General features: G+C 40.6%; 1 protein-coding gene across 1 annotated transcript in view; it reads left to right on the forward strand.

Moving 5' to 3' along the window:
• LOC121573900 (rod cGMP-specific 3',5'-cyclic phosphodiesterase subunit beta-like) overlaps positions 1–21,243 on the forward strand; it is a 28,874-nt gene extending 7,631 nt beyond the window's left edge. Inside the window, exons 9-22 of the mRNA XM_041886287.2 lie at positions 385–534; positions 10,006–10,149; positions 10,255–10,320; positions 10,507–10,653; positions 10,876–10,983; positions 11,271–11,380; positions 11,575–11,662; positions 11,795–11,895; positions 17,215–17,322; positions 17,445–17,508; positions 17,639–17,713; positions 17,817–17,900; positions 18,782–18,905; positions 19,025–21,243. Coding sequence (XP_041742221.1) covers positions 385–534; positions 10,006–10,149; positions 10,255–10,320; positions 10,507–10,653; positions 10,876–10,983; positions 11,271–11,380; positions 11,575–11,662; positions 11,795–11,895; positions 17,215–17,322; positions 17,445–17,508; positions 17,639–17,713; positions 17,817–17,900; positions 18,782–18,905; positions 19,025–19,050 — 1,395 coding nt within the window. The 3' untranslated portion in view covers positions 19,051–21,243. The remainder of the gene's footprint in view (positions 1–384; positions 535–10,005; positions 10,150–10,254; positions 10,321–10,506; positions 10,654–10,875; positions 10,984–11,270; positions 11,381–11,574; positions 11,663–11,794; positions 11,896–17,214; positions 17,323–17,444; positions 17,509–17,638; positions 17,714–17,816; positions 17,901–18,781; positions 18,906–19,024) is intronic.
• The last annotated feature ends 1,403 nt before the right edge of the window (positions 21,244–22,646 follow it).

Raw genomic sequence — 22,646 nt, forward strand, 5'->3', positions numbered from 1 at the left:
TACGCTACTGCTACTCTCTGTTTATTATCCATGCATAGTCAATTTAACTATACCTACATGTACATATTACCTCAATTACCTCGACTAACCGGTGCCCCTGCACATTGACTCGGTACCGGTACCCCCTGTATATTGTCTCGCTACTGTTATTTTTACTGTTATTTTACTGCTTTAATTTTTGACTTATCTATTGTTTACTTATTTTTCTTAAAACTGCATTGTTGGTTAAGGGCTTGTAAGTAAGCATTTCACTGTAAGGTCTACACCTGTTGTATTCGGTGCATGTGACAAATACAATTTGATTTGATTTGTAGTTTTGGCAAAAAGTTGAGCTACTTGCATAATTCCTGTTGAGCGTTTATCTTGTGTCTTCCCATGATGCAGTCAGAGCCCTTGGATGACAGTGGTTGGACCATAAAGAATGTGCTGTCCATGCCAATTGTCAACATGATGGAAGAGATTGTGGGCGTGGCTACATTCTACAACAGGAAAGATGGGAAGCCATTCGATCAGCAGGATGAGGAGCTAATGGAGGTACTTTACTATTGTAGTATATGATGAATGGTGGTCATCATTGCTGTCAACAAAAGAGTCCATCTATGCTGCATCGTGTCAGAAGTTTTTATTCATACCACGAGGTTACAGCATAAATTACAGACACGCGTTGTCTGGAGAGCAGTTGCCTCGAATTATAATAACCGCTCTGGGGTTTATTGTCCAAAACCCTTCTTATATAGACACTGCCAAAATAAGGGTTACCCCCTCTTCTGGCCAATCCCCAGTCTCCCCTGTCTACAAGACACTTCCGGTCTGTTGTATTTGGCGTCACACCCAAAACATTCCCTCTTCCTACTAACACAAACAACATTCCATTTCTTCATGAAAAACATTTAACAAAGGCATAATCTTCAGATACTATATTCCCCCCTTCGAGACTAAACTAAGTCTCGAAAACAAACAGAATAGGATTATGACCAGTAACAATTTATCTTATTGAGTATCCTTAACCTTAAACCCAAAAACATTCTCCTCTAGAATGTAAATACCTTTCTATGAAATATGAATAACTATTTATGAAGTGTGAACACATTACTATGAATTATGAACAAACTGTTTATGAAGTGTGAACACATTACTATGAATTATGAATAAATCTTTATGGAGTGTGAGAGCGAAAAACCTGTCCGGCAACCTTTGTTCCAAATCCATCCATCCATCAATCAAGACAGTAAAATTCTGCCCCAGGCAACCACCGCGGTACTCCAGATAAACTCATAGACCATGTAAATACATTTGAAACTATGATGCCATTAAATACACATGTTTCCCCTGCAAACAAAATCCTATCCAGAAACATCCACTCTCAGGCTGGTCAACCCATAGGACCTGAAAGGGAATCTCTCCCTGCCTAAACGTCCTTTCCCTAAACCCCATCGAAATAAACAAAAGCATCTAAGATCCTCATCTGCATTCAATAACATCAAACATCATTCTACTAAAATCAATACCTAAGAATATGACACCATTATGTATTACACATCAAATATGTCTATATTTCATTGCAGACACTGGAATGTAGTCCACTACACTTCATCTCCTCCGTAGTCTCCACCTCCACTGCATCGTTGATGATGGAATCGAAACCTTTCCACACCCTCCTTGTTCCATCTCCTCCAGTCATATTGTCCCTTCATATTGTCTTTGTTTGAGTCACATGTTCCCCCAAATGCTTCTGGAATGAAAAGAAAATAAACGACCAAACAGTATCCTTTGCAAAACAACATTTTCAAATTAAACCTCAACATCAATTTAAGAATATAAAAATGACATATAAATGATGTATGAATCACATTATCCATTCCCCCCCTTGATTCATAAAATCATTCTAAAATCATTTTAAAATCACCCTAAAAAAATGTTTTCCTTGAAACAATAAAAATAAAATGATCAAATAATCAAATATGATATTTATCCATCAGTAGGCCACTTGTCCCTCTTCGTCCAGATCCGGAACAGTCAACAATGGCATCTGAGTGTTGCCTCCAGGCACCACTTCCCCAACCTATCTCAATCTCATAACTTTCTCAAAAGTCAGTAACATATTTACACAGTGCTATCAAAGCTGTGATTAAAATGTAACCCATCACTGCCCCCTACTGGCCTAACTGATCTTGCAACCAAATGCATCCCTGATATTTTCCCATGTATATATATATAACCCCAGTAATATTCTCTGAACTATCCGGACCCAAAATATAACAAATATTTATCAATATGATCTTCCCAAATGTTTGCACCATACCATGACTAAAAATCCAAGTCCCCACTTCTCTCCCAGACTTATTCTCCAATGATAGGCTTGAAGACTATGACATGTAGCCATGTCACCCCTTTTAACCCTAGATTTAGCTGTGTCCGGTGCTATCCCTCTTATAATAGTAGAAACCTCATATAGAAGCTTCAACGTTGACATGTAACCAAATCCTGTCCATCCCTAATGTAAGAATATAGATGCTTTATCACCCCCAAACCCCTAAATATCTCTAAAATTCCCCATAGTCACATTGTCAGTCAAAAGCTAATCTTTTAACCATCAAAGTCCTGCTCTTCTTACTACCTGGTATATAAAAATTAACCTATTATTTGTCATTACTACCCTTAAGTTCATACTTATCCAAAGTTATACTATACTCATCACACTCTGATATTCCCATAAACATACCCCTTACCTCATATGTTTTATTAGAACAACAACAACTTTTATCTTCACTGGTTCACCTGAATACTTCAGGTTTCCACTGTTACCTGACTTTACTTTCCATCTAACAATTCCCATAGGGTAATCCATTTACCCAAGAACACTTAAACCCTAGGCTTAAACCACTGTTCTGACAATGACATTATTTTATCGGTCAATGACTGTTGCCGATACCACAGTCATGACAAAGCATAACTCTAACCCATACCTGACAGAGGCCGCGCGACCGTCTAACACGTCTTGGGCTGGCATCCCCAACAGACATCAACCCTCAAGATTCCTCACTGATTCTTACAGAATGAGTTAATCTATCTCTAATTTTCACAACAGAGGAACGAGCAGTACTGATCAGATACCCCCCCCCTCTGTCATCAAAATCAAAAGACCCCATCCTGCAGCTTCCATGATGAATCTATATTCTCCATTTCAGATTAATCTATATTGTTTCTATCTGTTCTCTTATTTTAACCCCATTCGTACCATAACCTCCTGAGTCCCTCTTGCTACCTCTACTTTCAGAACAGTTGTTGTCATCCTTCCTACATTTGCTATTACCATCGTATCATTAATCCCTTCCCAAAGTTACCATTAACGTTGTTGATTTAGTTGATGAATTAAAACCCTTAATTCCCTCTAGTGGGAAACTACCAACATCCTATTCGATTATTCCCTGTTGGAGTGACTACTGTAATAAACTTATCCTTAACTCCCTCTGTGACTGTGGAACGTTCTACAGACTTCAAATCTTCCATTATAAGCATCACTTTACGAATTACATAGCCCTTTAACCAATAATTCTTAACCGGAACAAATTTCTATGCTTTCACTAGATAAGTACACATTCTCCCTGATCTTTATCTGTAACCTTACGCAAAATAATCCCTTGTTTGACTAAATGCAACAGCTTCTACTTCTGATCCTGCTAACAATACTTATTCTCCCTAATTATCTCTCTCTCCCTGTGAAAGAAACGTCATCATCCTAAATGGCATATTATAATTATTATTCTCCTAACCCTAATAACAGTATTTTCCCCCTATAATTGATGCTGGACCCTTATAATCAAATGCGCTATATTTATGGCTTTAATAACTATCAATGTTGAAAGAGTTAAATTACTTCTCACTGTTGTTTTAATAGACTCACGTGGTGATGTCATTATTGTTACTTCCTCATCCCTAGTTTTCCCCAAAGCTCTGAACTCTTTACTTGTACTTCCATCCATCACCACTAGTGTCACTTTTTCCCCCTTTCAGTTCTACCTCTAAACTTTAAACCTTTTGATTATAACAAAAGGTACCCACAATTACCTTGATCTTTCTATTCTAAAGTGTCATTCATTACTGTTCTCTCTCTCTCTTACTACTAACTTTAAAACTTAGCTTACTGTCTCAGAGTTCCTTCAACCCTAATCTACTCCTAACTTATTTTAATCTAATCTTCTCCTCTCATAACATTTAAAACCTTTTCCCCTGATTTTCACAAAATCCCTTCCCCACCAATTTTTAGAATACGTGATTGGGAATTCCCCACCTGCTCCTGACTCCTTTACACAGACTTGGCAAATGACTAAACACCTTTAGCCTAACCTCAAATCTCTTGGTGTAAAGATGTAACCCAGAATAACAGTCACCCCTTTTAACTTTATTTCTCAGACAGATTGTCTAACAGGCAATCTAATAGATTATCATCCTTCCTATGATATTATCTTTTAAGCAAATGATTCCCAAAAACCCTACTTCTTAAAATATTCTACCAGACAGTCAGTCGTCTAGTGTGCCTCTGATTGAACACTTCAATTTACACCATGCATCTCTTCCCACAATGTCATTGATATATTGTCCTAATATTAGTATGTCTATTTTAATTCCTATTTGACTTCTATAGCAGAGCTCAATTGATTCCTTAAGAGTAATTAAACTGTTTTACTACCTAAAATCCCCATCCTATCCTAATTAGTTAGATGTTTAATTAGTAAGATGTTTAACCTCTTTAGGCTGAACCCAGATAAGTTTTTCCCCTATTCACTATCACTTCTAATGGTCGGTTGTTTTTACTTCAATTGTTGGCTATTTTCTCTTCTTCTCTAATCGATGCTCTCAGCTGATACCCCCCTTCCGGATATTCTAGGCACTCTAGAATATTTAGGGTTCACCTGGAGAACAGGTGATCTTGAATTGCCCCTGTATCTTCCTTAAAAATGTTCTCTTGTTTCCTCCTGACTTGTTGCTGTGGATATGGAACATCTGGTACCCACCTTGGCTGGTACAATTGCACTTGACATTGTCCAGTTGAAGCTGTAACAGTGATTGTTGATTTGGTTCACTCTGATTCTTCATAACCAAAACTTCTCTTCTCCACCAGTTGTATGATTGAGTTTTCAGAGTTTCTTCGTCTTGTTCTTTCTCGTTGTTGACATATCAGTATTCTTCAAAAGGTTATCTTCTAAGTTCTGTTCTTGAAATATCATCTTCTTACTAGTGGCCTTTCCTTTGGCCTCACTGTATTATTCTTCTCCTTCAATTCTTGAGGTCTTCATCCAGTCGTGTTACTTCTTCCACTTCTCCATTTCTTCTTTGCTCTTGTACCTTCAACTTTCATCAGAGATCAAATCTCTAGTATCCATTTCTTCTTTCCTCTCTTGCCACTTCCTTCTGATCACAGAGTCACCTCCACCCATGGCCTCTCATCAATCACTCTCATCTTCATCCTCCTCATCTCCTTCACGTTCCATCCTCCTTAACCTCCCTCTTTTTCCCAGACATTCTCCTATTGTTGGGATCCTTTTCTTCATCAGTTTTTCTTCTCTTCATCTTTATCTTCATCTTTCTGAACCTCATTCTTCTCTTCGTTTCCAGACATCTCGGTTTTTCTTCCTTCTGGAGTTTTGAATTCATCTTTACCGTCGTTTCTGCTTGTATTCGTCTTCATCTCTGATGCCATAATCACTCTCCTGGATGATGACTGTAAGCTGAGAATAAACCTCCCTAAGCTCTACTTTTTAAACCTATCTTATTGCTGACATATTTTATCAATTTCTGTTTGAGAATGAAGGGCAACTTTTGTTTCACTTGCCAGATACCCTAGCAACACTTTAATTAAAGGATTACCACTATTTCAACCCGTGTAATGACTTTCATAGTCCTGATATCTTTTTCCCCATTGTAACAAGCCTTTCTATTCCTTTATTGTGAACTATCCTATTTTAGACTATATAACTTATGTAGGCTTCCCCCCTGTAATTCTTAATATAACCTAAACTAAATTATTATTATTATTTTTTTTTTTTAAATTTTTTAAATAAATAAACGGACGAAAATATGACTATCAAAAATTCAATTCAATGTTTTATTCAAAACCCACTTCCAATAAAAATTAAAAATCAATTAAAAATCTAATTTAAAAAAATGAATAATTAAAATCAATTTTTATTTCCCTATCTTATCAATTTAGCTATTAATGGCTCTCTCACCATAACCCATCAAATGCAAGTATTAAACTTCAGACTATAATCCTAATACAAAGCCTGTACCCCTACAACACTACAATCCCCATAACCCCTTGTTTCTTCCTATGATATAATCCCCAAGTATCATCATTGCAAAATAATGTCAGTACCTGATTTCCAATCGAACTGTAATCCAGCCCAGTGATGCACATAGCCTCCAAAATGTAAACTTTATTAAAATAGTTTTTGCCAAGCCTATGCAAAATTGTCATTTTATCACATTTCTTTAAATTGGAAAATGTTGTAACCTAGCCTGATATCGGATCTTCTGTCACGTCATGTGACGTCACGTCACGCCACGCACCCGTCAGCCCCTCTCTCTCTCCTCCTGTCGTCTCGCTCCCTGTTTCTCTCATATTTCAAAAACATAGAAACACACAAGATTTCAGCAGTTTATGCAATTAACCAAGTTATCCACATTCAATATTCGTCCGTTCTACATTCGCTCTAAGACTTTAACTCAGGACTAATTATAGATCGCCCAAAAACCTTGATTTTAATCCGTCATTTAATTATCTAATTCACTCTATTATAATCCGTTACCATATATTTAATTTATAAATTCAATAGGTACCCAAACAAGTTTCATCTTAACCCACCGCCGTTTAAACTTATAAGATTCGTGTTAAACTCTCCTTGTGCCTATTTGTTCCGTCGTCTGTGTTCCTCTGTCTCCCCCTGCAGTTTAACCAATGTGTTGTTTTACAGAATTCCACGCATGCGCAAATATCATTTTCTTACATAGATCGCTCCAAAACATTTCATTTAATTTTAATCGTCTTTTAATTTAATTAATTATACTCCGTCAACATATATTTGATTTATAACTTTACTACATCTCGCCAAATAGTTTAACGTTCACATAACAGTTACTTTAACGATTTTAAAAGAGTCATGTTCACCTTTCTTTTCCGGTAGCCATTAAACCCCTAAAAGAAACCCCAAACAACATATGACCTTACGCCACCATTTTGTTTCGTAGGCTCAGCACGACCGCATGTCGTAGCTCTAGCCCTGTAAAATCACGCATGCGCACATCCAATCAAACACACGTTTTCACCTCCACTAAATCGATAACAGTCCAGCTGTACCTTTCGTTCCCCTCCTAGTCAACCAACATTTAACAGCGCTCACAAAACATACAACCTGACTTACAAACAGTGACAAGTTTAAGAGACTTTAATCCATCGCAATGGAATCTCTAAGGATATCCGTTAGCATGTAGCACGCAACACAATTAGCATGTAGCATTAGCATTTAGCTTAGCCTAAGGTACACTGCGGCACAAAACACAATTAGCATGTAGCATTAGCATCCACCTCAGCCACCATGTAGAATGTAGCATCACACCCCAGCCTTACAAAAATTAGCCTTAGCAACGATGTACCACGTGGCCCAAAACAATCCAGCCTTAGCTTCAGCCTCTAGCAAACTGCGGCCTACTAGCTATACAAATGAACACCCCGCACCGTGGCCAAATCATCATCATCGCAATTATCTCCGTCTAACTTTTTGTTGCCGTAAGTTCTGGATAATCATAGAGAGGTTACCCCATGCATTATAGTCCGTCAACCATACGATGAGTATATAACATGCATATAATTCGTCCAGCTTAATAATTCCCAGAATTAACCTTACACCACCTAACGCGTTGCAAGGATTTTATGGCCCATTCCTAAAGAATCGCCTCGATCAAGAGGTCTTTTCCGTATTCACGGTGCCCTAACTATGCAGACGTCTTCCAACATTTATTGTCTACCAATCCATTGTCCTAAAACATGCTATTATTCCCCGTTTAACCATCAACCAAATTTAGAATATTTGTTATCAGACTCCCAATCAACAGCCATAACGCCACCCGAAACACGGTCGTAAGGGTACACTCCTCCAGTGTACATAAGCAGTAACAAAACCAACAACTTAGCTGTATCTAGTCGGGTCATGACTCCAGACCAAAGTCAGCTTGAGTTAGCCTGGCGACTCCAAATGCAGCAAAGAAAGATTGCATCATCCCTCCTGGCTAGCTCGCCATTATGTAGTATATGATGAATGGTGGTCATCATTGCTGTCAACAAAAGAGTCCATCTATGCTGCATCGTGTCAGAAGTTTTTATTCATACCACGAGGTTACAGCATAAATTACAGACACGCGTTGTCTGGAGAGCAGTTGCCTCGAATTATAATAACCGCTCTGGGGTTTATTGTCCAAAACCCTTCTTATATAGACACTGCCAAAATAAGGGTTACCCCCTCTTCTGGCCAATCCCCAGTCTCCCCTGTCTACAAGACACTTCCGGTCTGTTGTATTTGGCGTCACACCCAAAACATTCCCTCTTCCTACTAACACAAACAACATTCCATTTCTTCATGAAAAACATTTAACAAAGGCATAATCTTCAGATACTATACTATACTACAGCACTCAGCTGTCTTCTCAACTCCTTCTGTCTTCACAGAGAAGTGGTCAAGTCAAGTGACTCTAGAAAGCCGCCTTCTCGTCCTGCTTTGTGTAGACCACATTGACCTGAGTGAACCTACTCTAAATTATATTATGACTGTCTGTCTCCCAATGTTTCAAATCAAAGTTTATTGGTCGCGAAATGCTTGTGTTTCTAGCTCCAACAGTGCAGTAATACTTAGCAGGGGAAAAAAGACAATATACACATAATCCAGAAATATTTTTTTATTAAGAATTTAAGAGATATTAGAACCAGCAATGTCAGAGACCGTAATATAAATATATATATATACAGTATATGAATAGAAAAGGTGTGTACAGCAGTAGTTATATGGGATGAACCATGACTATAATACAGTATATACATATAAAGTGGGTGAAACAGTATGTAAACATAGTTAAAGTGACCAGTGTTCAGTGTACATAGGGCAGCAGTCTCAAAGGTGAAGGGTAGAGTACCGGGTGGTAGCCAGCTAGAACAGTGACTAAGGTTCAGGGCAGTGTACTAGGCAGAGGCCGGCTAGTGTTGACTGTTTAACTGTCTGATGGCCTGGAGATAGAAGCTGTTTCTCAGTCTCAGCTTTGATGCACCTGTACTGTCTCCGCCTTCTAGATGTTAGCGGGGTGAACAGGCCATGGCTCGGGTGGCTGAGGTCCTTGATGATCGTCTTGGCCTTCCTGTGACACCGGGTGCTGTAGATGTCCTGGAGGGTAGGCAGTGTGACCCTGGTGATGTGTTGGGCTGACCGCAGCACCCTCTGAAGAGCCCTGCGGTTGCGGGCGGTGCCATTGCCGTACAAGGCAGTGATACAGGCCGACAGGATGCTCTCAGTGATGCATCTGTAGAAGTTCATAAGGGTCTTAGGGGCCAAGCCACATTTCTTCAGCCTCCTGAGGTTAAAGAGGCGCTGTTGCTCCTTCTTCACCACATTGTCTGTGTGAAGGGACCCTTTCAGGTTGTCAGTGATGTGCACGCCGAGGAACTTGAAGCTTTTGAACCTCTACACTACGGCCCTGTCGATGTGGATGGGGGTGTGCTCTCTCTGCTGTCTCCTGTAGCTCCTTCGTTTTGTTGACGTTGAGGGAGTCATGGGTGAACAGGGAGTACAGAAGGGTGCTGAGCACGCACCCCTGTGGGGCCCCTGTGTGGCCCCCATGTTGAGGATCAGGGTGGCGGAGGTGTTGTTGCCTACCTTCACCACTTGTCTTCACCAGGTTTTCACCATTTTGGTTACTGAATAAACCTACTCTGAATTACATGGTTTCTGTCTGTCTCCCCAGGCTATGACTAACTTCCTGGGCTGGTCCCACCTCAACACAGACACCAATGACAGGATGAAAATGATGGAGAACCGGAAAGACATAGCCCAGGACATGGTTCTCTACCACGTCAAGTGCCGTGATGACGAAATACAGAAAATCCTGGTGAAGACTTTCTCAAAGATACTGTACACACCAAAGATCTAACCCCCTTTATACGAGAAGTGTTGTTTTAATGTTTGACACTAATTGTTGTTTCATGTATGTTAGAAAACCAGGCAGTATTTCAACAGAGAGCCCTGTGACTGTGAAGAGGATGAGTTCCTGCAGATTCTGGTATTACCACGTCATATTTGTAGAATAACAATTTGGTCATCATCTGGTTGTTATAGAATTATCCCTGATTTGGTCACGATAGTATAAGATTAACTGGAACAGTTGCATTTGAAACCTCTACATTAATATGGTCGTATGTTTAGTTTGCTGTTAATAATGCCAAAATAATCATGCATTATCACACAGAAAAAAGAACTACCCGGCCCCAAGAAGTTTGAGATCTACGAGTTCGGGTTCTCGGACTTTGACCTCACAGAGCTGGAGCTGGTGATGTGTGGGATCCAAATGTACTATGAGGTCGGAGTGGTCAAGAAGTTCCAGGTTCCACAGGAGGTAACGTTAATGTACAATCATGATCTGCCCTGCAACATCTTTCAATGCTGGGGAAGTGTCAGTTTGAGCAAATACTCTGAATATACTGTATATATGAATATACTGTATGTATGCTGTTTGTCGTTAGTTACTTTATTGCTCTCCCATAATATCTGTATATGTTCTAACGCTCCACTTCCAAATCCCATGAAAACCATCAGGCATCTTTATTTATTTTAACAGGTTCTGGTGCGCTTCATGTTCTCTATCAGCAAAGGCTACAGGAAAATCACCTATCACAACTGGCGCCACGGTTTCAATGTCGGACAGACTATGTTCACACTGTTGACGGTAGGAGTGCTTATGCCTCAGTAGTAATGCACCCTAACTTAATTTTGTCTCACAGAAAATAAAAGGCATATTTTCTTACAGATATCCTAATTTGACCAATTTCTCACAGCAGGAAAATAATCCTACAGCAACAGGAAATGTGAATTGTTATGTGGATTATAAATAATGTAATTTTTGTTGGGGTTGATATGTTTTTATCTGTATTTGCCCATTAACTTAAACTGAAAGACATAATTGAAAGACATCTCTAATTCTGAAAGTCAAACTGCTGTGTTTTGTTGTGTCAGACAGGGAACCTGAAAAGGTACTACACAGATCTGGAGGTGATGGCCATGCTCACATCTGCTTTCCTCCATGATATCGACCACAGGGGGACAAACAACCTCTACCAGGTGAAGTGAGTACTCCTGGGAATCTCTGCTCTCTGAGAGTTGGTACAACCAGCCCTTCTTAAATCCTTAGGTCTCTTATTTTACTATCTCTCTCATCGCAACTGTAAATGTAGAGAAGCACTTGGATTAGCTTTGTGTGATGAATGGCTTATGATGAGCTCCCTGTACAGTGTGTGGTCTGGTCCCTCCTCATCAACAGATCTGGTAACCCGCTAGCCAAGCTTCACGGCTCGTCTGTCCTGGAGAGGCATCATCTAGAATTTAGCAAGTTCCTTCTGGCAGACGAGGTATGTAAGGCTTTTGTATCTCAACTGCTGCAGTAGCACCTTTGATGTCAATTTTTTATTTTTTTATTGGTACTCTATACTTCCATTTTGATCATGTGACGCTTTCATCTAACTCCTCCTCCCTCCCCCCAGGCCTTGAATATCTACCAGAACCTCAACAGAAGACAGAACGAGCATGCCATCCACCTCCTGGACATTGCCATCATTTCAACAGACTTGCAACTCTATTTCAAGTGAGTAATAATATTTTATTTGTCACATGCTTCGTAAACAACAGATGTAGACTAGTGAAATGCTTACTTACGGATATTTTTTCCAACAATGCAGAGTTAAAAATAAAAATACACTGAACAAAAATATGAACGAAACATGAAACAATTTCTAAGATTTTACTGAGTTACAATTCATATTAGGAAATCAGTCAATTGAAATAAATCCATTAGGCCCTAATCTATGGATTTCACATGACTGGGAATACAGATATACATCTGTTGGTCACAGATACCTTAAAAAAAAGTAGGGGCGTGGATCAGAAAACCTGTCAGTATCTGGTGTGACCACCATTTGCCTCATTCAGCGTGACACATCTCCTTCGCATAGAAATTATCAGGCTGTTGATTGTGGGCTGTGGAATGTTGTCCCACTCTTCTTCAATGGCTGTGTGAAGTTGCTGGATATTGGTTGGAACTGGAACACACTGTCCACATCAATCCAGAGCATCCCAAACATGCTCAATGGGTGACATGTCTGGTGAGTATGCAAGCCATGGAAGAACTGGGACATTTTCAGCTTCCAGGAATTGTGTACAGATCCTTGCGACATGGGGCTGTGCATTATCATGCACGACAATGGGCCTCAGGATCTCGTCACGGTATCTCGGTACATTTAAATTGCCATCGATAAAATGCACATTTGTTTGTTGTCCGTAGCTTATGCCTGCCCAAACCATAACCCCACCACCACCATGGGGCATTCTGTTCACAACGTTGACATCAGCAAACCGCTCGCCCACACGACACCATACACGCTGCCATCGGCCCAGTACAGTTGAAACCGGGCTTAATCTGTGAAGAGTATATTTCTCCAGCGTGCCAGTGGCCATCGAAGGTGAGCATTTGTCCACTGAAGTCGGTTACAACGCCGAACTGCAGTCAGGTCAAGACGCTGCTGAGGACAATGAGCATGCAGATGAGCTTCCCTGAGACGGTTTCTGACAGTTTGTGCAGAAATTCTTCAATTGTGCAAACCCACAGTTTCATCAGCTGTCCGGGTGGCTGGTCTCAGACAATCCCGCAGGTGAAGAAGCCGGATGTGGAAGTCCTGGGCAGGCGTGGTTACACATGGTCTGCGGTTGTGAGGCCAGCTGGACATACTGCTAAATTCTTTAATCAGCTTCTTGATATGCCACACCTGTCAGGTGGATGGATTATTTTGACAAAGGAGAAATGCTCACTAACAGGAATGTAAACAAATGTGTGCAAAACATTTGGGAGAAATAAGCTTTCTGTGCATATGGAACATTTCTGAGATCTTTTATTGCAGCTCATGGAACATGGGACCAACACTTTCTTCCTTCAGCTGTTCAGTGTAATAATAATAGAAATAGTGACAGGAGGAATAAATGCACAGTGAATAACGGATAACAATAATGAGTAAAAATAGCATCGCTATACAGTATACAGGGAGTACCGAGACAATGTGCAGGGCTACCAGATAATTGAGGTACCTACAGTGAGGGAAAAAAGTATTTGATCCCCTGCTGATTTTGTACGTTTGCCCACTGACAATGACATGATCAGATAATTTTAATGGTAGGTTTATTTGAACGGTGAGAGACAGAATAACAACAACAAAAATCCAGAAAAATGCATGTCAAAAATGTTATAAATTGATTTGCATTTTAATGAGGGAAATAAGTATTTGACCCCCTCTCAATCAGAAAGATTTCTGGCTCCCAGCTGTCTTTTATACAGGTAACGAGCTGAGATTAGGAGCACACTCTTAAAGGGAGTGCTCCTAATCTCAGTTTGTTACCTGTATAAAATACACCTGTCCACAGAAGCAATCAATCAATCAGATTCCAAACTCTCCACCATGGCCAAGACCAAAGAGCTCTCCAAGGATGTCAGGGACAAGATTGTAGACCTACACAAGGCTGGAATGGGCTACAAGACCATCGCCAAGCAGCTTGGTGAGAAGGTGACAACAGTTGATGCGATTATTCGCAAATGGAAGAAACACAAAATAACTGTCAATCTCCCTCGGCAAGGGGCTCCATGCAAGATCTCACCTCGTGGAGTTGCAATGATCATGAGAACGGTGAGGAATCAGCCCAGAACTACACGGGAGGATCTTGTCAATGATCTCAAGGCCATAGTCACCAAGAAAACAATTGGTAACACACTACGCCGTGAAGGACTGAAATCCTGCAGCGCCCGCATGGTCCCCCTGCTCAAGAAAGCACATATACAGTGGGGGAAAAAAGTATTTAGTCAGCCACCAATTGTGCAAGTTCTCCCACTTAAAAAGATGAGAGAGGCCTGTAATTTTCATCATAGGTACACGTCATCTATGACAGACAAAATGAGAAAAAAAAATCCTGAAAATCACATTGTAGGATTTTTAATGAATTTATTTGCAAATTATGGTGGAAAATAAGTATTTGGTCAATAACAAAAGTTTCTCAATACTTTGTTATATACCCTTTGTTGGCAATGACACAGGTCAAACGTTTTCTGTAAGTCTTCACAAGGTTTTCATACACTGTTGCTGGTATTTTGGCCCATTCCGCCATGCAGCTCTCCTCTAGAGCAGTGATGTTTTGGGGCTGTCGCTGGGCAACACGGACTTTCAACTCCCTCCAAATATTTTCTATGGGGTTGAGATCTGGAGACTGGCTAGGCCACTCCAGGACCTTGAAATGCTTCTTACGAAGCCACTCCTTCGTTGCCTGGGCGGTGTGTTTGGGATCATTGTCATGCTGAAAGACCCAGCCACGTTTCATCTTCAATGCCCTTGCTGATGAAAGGAGGTTTTCACTCAAAATCTCACGATACATGGCCCCATTCATTATTTCCTTTACGCGGATCAGTCGTCCTGGTCCCTTTGCAGAAAAACAGCCCCAAAGCATGATGTTTCCACCCCCATGCTTCACAGTAGGTATGGTGTTCTTTGGATGCAACTCAGCATTCTTTGTCCTCCAAACACGACGAGTTGAGTTTTTACCAAAAAGTTATATTTTGGTTTCATCTGACCATATGACATTCTCCCAATCCTCTTCTGGATCATCCAAATGCACTCTAGCAAACTTCAGACGGGCCTGGACATGTACTGGCTTAAGCAGGGGGACACGTCTGGCACTGCAGGATTTGAGTCCCTGGCGGCGTAGTGTGTTACTGATGGTAGGCTTTGTTACTTTGGTCCCAGCTCTCTGCAGGTCATTCACTAGGTCCCCCCGTGTGGTTCTGGGATTTTTGCTCACCGTTCTTGTGATCATTTTGACCCCACGGGGTGAGATCTTGCGTGGAGCCCCAGATCGAGGGAGATTATCAGTGGTCTTGTATGTCTTCCATTTCCTAATAATTGCTCCCACAGTTGATTTCTTCAAACCAAGCTGCTTACCTATTGCAGATTCAGTCTTCCCAGCCTGGTGCAGGTCTACAATTTTGTTTCTGGTGTCCTTTGACAGCTCTTTGGTCTTGGCCATAGTGGAGTTTGGAGTGTGACTGTTTGAGGTTGTGGACAGGTGTCTTTTATACTGATAACAAGTTCAAACAGGTGCCATTAATACAGGTAACGAGTGGAGGACAGAGGAGCCTCTTAAAGAAGAAGTTACAGGTCTGTGAGAGCCAGAAATCTTGCTTGTTTGTAGATGACCAAATACTTATTTTCCACCATAATTTGCAAATAAATTCATTGAAAATCCTACAATGTGATTTTTTGGATTTTTTTTGAGAACTTGCTCAATTGGTGGCTGACTAAATACTTTTTTCCCCCACTGTACATGCCCGTCTGAGGTTTGCCAATGAACATCTGAATGATTCAGAGGAGAACTGGGTCAAAGTGTTGTGGTCAGATGAGACTAAAATGGAGCTCTTTGGCATCAACTCAACTCGCCGTGTTTGTAGGAGGAGGAATGCTGCCTATGACCCCAAGAACACCATCCCCACCGTCAAACATGGAGGTGGAAACATTATGCTTTGGGGATGTTTTTCTGCTAAGGGGACAGGACAACTTCACCACATCAAAGGGACGATGGATGGGGCCATGTACCGTTAAATCTTGGGTGAGAACCTCCTTCCCTCAGGCAGGGCATTGAAAATGGGTCGTGGATGGGTATTCCAGCATGACAATGACCCAAAATACACGGCCAAAGCAACAAAGGAGTGGCTCAAGAAGAAGCACATTAAGGTCCTGGAGTGGCCTAGCCAGTCTCCAGACCTTAATCCCATAGAAAATCTGTGGAGGGAGCTGAAGGTTTGAGTTGCCAAACGTCAGCCTCGAAACCTTAATGCAAAGATCTGCAAAGAAGAGTGGGACAAAATCCCTCCTGAGATGTGTGCAAACCTGGTGGCCAACTACAAGAAACATCTGGCCTCTGTGATTGCCAACAAGGGTTTTGCCACCAAGTACTAAGTCATGTTTTGCAGAGGGGTCAAATACTTATTTCCCTCATTAAAATGCAAATCAATTTATAACATTTTTGACATGCATTTTTCTGGATTTTTTTGTTGTTATTCTGTCTCTCACTGTTCAAATAAACCTACCATTAAAATTATAGACTGATCATGTCTTTGTCAGTGGGCAAATGTCCAACATCAGCAGGGGATCAAATACTTTTTTCCCTCACTGTATGTACATATAGTTCTCCCGAGTGGCGCGGTGGTCTAAGGCACTGCATCGCAGTGCTAGCTGTGCCACTAGGCTCTTTCGTAGCCGACCGGGAGACCCATGGGGCGGCACACAATTGGCCCAGGGTAGGGGAGGGAATGGCCGGCAGGGATGTAGCTCAGTTGGAGCATGGCGTTTGCAACGCCAGGGTTGTGGGTTCGATTCCCACGGGGGGCCAGTATGAAAAAATAAAAAATGTATGCACTCACTAACTGTAAGTCGCTCTAGATAAGAGCGTCTGCTAAATGACTAAAATGTATATAGGTAGGGGTAAAGTGACTAGGCAACAGGTTTGGTAGAAGCAGTGTGTGTGTGGACATAAATGTGTATACTGTATGTGTGTGTTGAGGTGTGGGTAGTGTCCAGTGTGTTTGGTTGAGAGTCCATGCAGGAGTGTTAACGCAAACAAGTGTATGTAATTAACTGCAATACATTTTGTATGCCCTATACAAATCTTAGGAAGAATGTATTGTTGTTAATGTGGACTCTTTCTCTGCATATTGAATCACTGTTAATCCAAATGTTTGTTTTTCACAGATTAACTGCAACGACCATGCCTACTTAGCCCTGTAAAGTTGGGAAAAACAAGATTTGACAATGCACAGCTTCTAACTTTAACATAATGTATACATCTCTGTTTGGACTTTTTCCAATGTCACCAGGAAGCGAACAATGTTCCAGAAGATTGTTGACCTATCAAAGACCTACGAAGATGAGAAGAAGTGGGTGGACTGGATGTCCCTGGAGACGACCAGGAAAGAGATTGTCTTGTGAGTTCATGGTAGGGGGAGGATTGTAGTGATAGGGGGGATATGTAGGATTATAACATGCACATTGGATCTTATCTTAGCATTTCTACTTTGCTCTGAACCTTTAATAATTCCCCTCAAAGGGCCATGATGATGACAGCATGCGACTTGTCAGCCATCACTAAACCATGGGAGGTGCAAAGCAAGGTCAGGAGATCTTCTGATTATAGTCTAATTATATACTTTGAAGACATTTTAGCAGAAGCTTTTGTGTTTCTGTAAATCAATAAAGCTGTCCAACATAGTGAAATACATGGGACTGTCTGGCTTCTTCCAGGTGGCGCTGTCTGAAGCAGCTGAGTTCTGGGAGCAGGGTGACTTGGAAAGGGAAGTTCTTGAAAAACAACCAATTGTGGGTATATCAGTGTGTGTGTGTGTGTGTGTGTGTGTGTGTGTTGTGTGTTGTGTGTTGTGTGTGCGTGTGTAACCATGTTTTTCTCCCTCCTTTCCTCCAGACCATGATGGACAGAAACTGCGCTGGCCAACTGCCCAAGCTGCAGTGTGGTTTCATTGACTTTGTCTGCACATTCGTCTACAAGGTACAGTATGTACTACCACTCTTTCAGACTAGCTACATCTCTCAGCATCACAGCTATTGCTAAGCACAAAGTAAACCATGAATCATACCTTCTATTGGATGTACACTACCGGTCAAAAGTTTTAGAACACCTACTCATTCAAGGGTTTTTCTTTATTTTTTACTATTTTCTACATTGTACAATAATAGTGAAGACATCAAAACTATGAAATAACACATGGAATCATGTAGTAACCAGAAAAGTGTTAAACAAATCAAAATATATTTTATATTTGAGATTCTTAAAATAGGCACCCTTTGCCTTGATGACAGCTTTGCACACTCTTGGCATTCTCTCAACCAGACATGAAGGTCAGTCAATACGGAAAATGTCAAGAACTTTGAAAGTTTCTTCAAGTGCAGTCGCAAAAACCATCAAGCGCTATGATGAAACTGGCTCTCGAGGACCGCCACAGGACTGGAAGACCCAGAGTTACCTCTGCTGCATATGTGGGAACTCCTTCAAGACTGTTGGAAAAGCATTCCAGGTGAAGCTGGTTGAGAGAATGCCAAGAGTGTGCAACGCTGTCATCAAGGCAAAGGGTGGCTATTTGAAGATTCTCAAATATAAAATATATTTTGATTTGTTTGACACTTTTTTGGTTACTATATGATTCCATGTGTCATTTCATAGTTTTGATGTCCTCACTATTATTCTGCAATGTAGAAAATAGTCAAAATAAAGAAAAACCCTGGAATGAGTAGGTGTTCTAAAACTTTTGACTGGTAGTGTATATATTGACCAAATGCACAATTGTCATTCAGACTAGCATTATTTGGTTAGATAGCTTGACTGTCAGAAATAGAGCTCGCAAGTTTTTGTTTCGTTAATTTTTCTGTCAGGAATTCTCCCGCTTCCATCCGGCCATCCAGCCAATGTATGATGGCCTCCTGAACAACAGGAAGGAGTGGAAGGCCAAGCAGGAAGAGTACGAGGCCAAGCAGGCCATCCTGGAAGCCCAGTCAGGTCAGAGTGGAGGCTATATTGTATTATTGCTCTGTAGTTTAGAGGGCAGTTTGTCTGCATTAAAAGTAACACAGATGATCCTTACCATGTACTTTATTTAATATTCTTGTAATGTAAAGGGTCCAAGACGTGCTCAGTGTGCTAGAGCACAGGGCCCGTTTTGGAGGTAGATCACTCCAGGATACATCACAGCCACACAGTCTTGCGCCGGCCGGGGCAGGACCAGCCTCACCTCAAAGCAGCTGTGGAAGGACAGCCTGCACTCACAGCACCAGATCCTTGGAGAAGAGCCAGAGGGACTACTTAGCAGTCACGCAGCAAAGCCGTTGGACCTGCTGGTTACAGACCCATGTTGGCACATTATGGCCACAACAGTCCATTTTCTTCCTTCAGCTGAAGGGTAGTTATCATTAGTTGCATTGGCAAATCAACATTTTATAAATTCAAATTTTAGAAGTTCAATAAGTTTCAATACCTTCGGAGGAATCCTGCATGTTCTGATGGCAAGTAGACGTGTGGAGTAATTTTTTTTTTAACCACTTTGAACTTTTAAAACTTATGTACAATAGGTTCCTGAAGGTCTTTATCGACCAATTTAAGGAACAAGAAATCAATAACTTCTGAAATATCTGTTTCTACACGTATGTGGAATGTCATATGAATATAACATTATGCATTGCTTCTCATTTTAAACGGGTAACTGTTTCGTAACTACCTTTTTTATACATAATACTGTTAAATACTAATTACATTATTATTATTTAACAGTATTCTGTATGAAAATAATATTAAATAATATTATACAAAACCTTGGTGGATTAATCAAGAATCCAATGTTACTTCTATGTATGTTATAACAACAGTGTAATTACCATGACTTACGTTGTTCTTCATTTCCTTCCAGTCAGTCATCATTTACATGAGAGAATGTGTTTACCCTAATGGTAATCAAAAGTAGATTATGCAGTAGTAAGGTTAGCGTCCACATACGCCATAGCGGTAGGTAGTCTAGCGGTTAGATCGTTGGGCCAGTAACCGAAAGGTCGCTAATTCGAACTCCAGAGCTGACTAAGTGAAAAATCGATGTGCCCTTGAGCAAGGCACTTAACTCCAATTGCTCTAGGGTCACCATTGATAATGACTCCACTCTCTGAGGGGGTTGGGATATGCAAAAAAACACATTTCCAATTCACACAAGTATCAATACACACTTGTGTGTGTGTGAAATAGGACAAATATAAGCACCCACGTTATTATAAGAAGTACATTTTATGTTTTACTCCATTACAGGGTAATGTGACACCTTGTTGTGGGTTGTTATGTGATAGTTTTGCAATACAATAATTGTTACTCTATTGTCCAGTGCTGTTTATTGTTACTGTATTGTCCACTGCTGTTTATTGTTACTGTATTGTCCAGTGCTGTTTAAGTACAGCAAGGTAAATGTTATAGACCGACTGAAGTCAGACAGTCGAGATTCTCTGTGTGTGTACATTTACAATGTATTTTACTGAGATAGGAGAGAAAGGAGTTTACATTTTCAGGAATGTCTGTTCCTGTCCCTGGCTATCAACACTGAACTAGAAATGCTTCACTGTTTATTTTAGAATATTTGAATGAGACATACTTTTAAGGTAAAAACAAGATACAATATGTCTCAAAATATGTGTGTATGATTAATATAACAATATGGATGGATTTCCATATGGTCCACTGAGGATAATGGTCAAAGTTATTTAAGCCAGTGGCCTTGATTCTGATACTCTTGAGCCGACTCACTGGATCCATAGAATCTCCTAGTTCTCATTATGAACAAAGAATCATGTTCTTATAGCAGCCCCACTGTCAACGGGGCATCTATGCTTTTATAGATGTAATCATTTGTAAATAGTCTCCTGCTGTAAATATATAGTATAAATAGTATATTTTTTCAGATGATTAATAGGTAATACATGGATTTCCTTTCCTCTATGAACGTCAGTGCAACATTACTGTTATGCTCTGTGCCGACATTAAGAAATATGAAGTACCCATTTACTAGAAGCAGCAATTATTTTTGCTTCATCTTTCCAATATCATACCATTAAACATTGCAACTAACATTTTATTCCACAATTTGCTGTTACAAATATTTGAACGTAGATATGACCAGAATTCTGAAGCTCTGTATGTGCTATCTACAATGACCAAAATAAAGGAAATTAATTTTTAAAAGGACACATTTTGTCTAATGATATCTTGTTAGTTTTATATAACAGGAAACCTAATTTGTCAAATATCCTCCATTGTATCGTATTGTGACTCCCGAGTGGCGCAGTGGTCTAAGCCACTGCATCGCAGTGCTAGCTGTGCCACTAGAGATACTGGTTCGAGTCCAGGCTCTGTCGCAGCCGGCTGCAACCGGGAGACCCATGGGCAGCGCACAATTGGTCCAAGGTAGGGGAGGGTTTGGCCGGCAGGGATGTGGGTTCGTTTCCCACGGGGGGCCAGTATGAGAAAAAAAAAACCTGTATGCATTCACTAACTGTATAAGAGCGTCTGCTAAATGACGTAAATGTATTGTTTGTGCTAGAGCACAGGGCCCGTTTTGGAGGTAGATCACTCCAGGATACATCACAGCCACACAGTCTTGCGCCGGCCGCGGCAGGACCAGCCTCACCTCAAAGCAGCTGTGGAAGGACAGCCTGCACTCACAGCATCAGATCCTTGGAGAAGAGCCAGAGGGACTACTTAGCAGTCACGCAGCAAAGCCGTTGGACCTGCTGGTTACAGACCCATGTTGGCACATTATGGCCACAACAGTCAATTTTCTTTCTTCAGCTGAAGGGTAGTTATCATTAGTTGCATTGGCAAATCAACATTTTATAAATTCAAATTTTAGAAGTTCAATATGTTTCAATACCTTCGGAGGAATCCTGCATGTTCTGATGGCAAGTAGACGTGTGGAGTGTGTGCGTCTTAGTATATGGATATGGCCAAAGTATCTAAATTACCCCTGGCCAATCTGAAACTGTTTTCTATTTTAAGAATGTATTGTCTCGATATTAGCTCTATAGTATCACTTGCAGCTGTAATTCCCTCCCGTCGTCTCCAGGCAGTATCCAGCTCATGACTCATCTGGTAATAAAGCCTCTTTGTTTAGCCAGCACTAACTCTCAGCAGTTTCCACCAATCTTCAGACCCATGTACATGTACACATTAATCTGACACGGTTGCACTACTGAGTTGTACAGAGGATAACATTTCACACCATCTTTCATATGGCTATTGCAGATTTTTTTTTCCTCTGAAATAATTTCATTTCATTATTCAGAACACCTGTGTGTCACTATATAGCTCACTAACAGCATTGAGGTAAAAACACAATTAACATTCAACAGTGTTGGTGTTATTATCCTACATTAGATTGTTCTGCTTGTCAGGATTACAGAGCAGCATACAGGTAGAAATGCAAGAACATGTTACAGCAAAATGCTTTCAGATTATCGACAAATTATGTGCATGTCGAATATTCATTAATGTAATCACAAATTGGGCAGGTAGATGTCTATTGTGGTCCTCTGTAGCTCAATTGGTAGAGCATGGCAATGTAATGCCAGGGTAGTGGGTTCGATCCCCGGGATCACCCATACGTAAAAATGTATGCACACATGACTGTAAGTCGCTTTGGATAAAAGCGTCTGCTAAATGGCATATTATTATTGTGTTAAACCCATAGACTTAGACATCGCATCATTGTAT

The sequence above is a fragment of the Coregonus clupeaformis genome, chromosome 9 (assembly GCF_020615455.1).
Source record: "Coregonus clupeaformis isolate EN_2021a chromosome 9, ASM2061545v1, whole genome shotgun sequence".
NCBI lineage: Eukaryota > Metazoa > Chordata > Actinopteri > Salmoniformes > Salmonidae > Coregonus > Coregonus clupeaformis.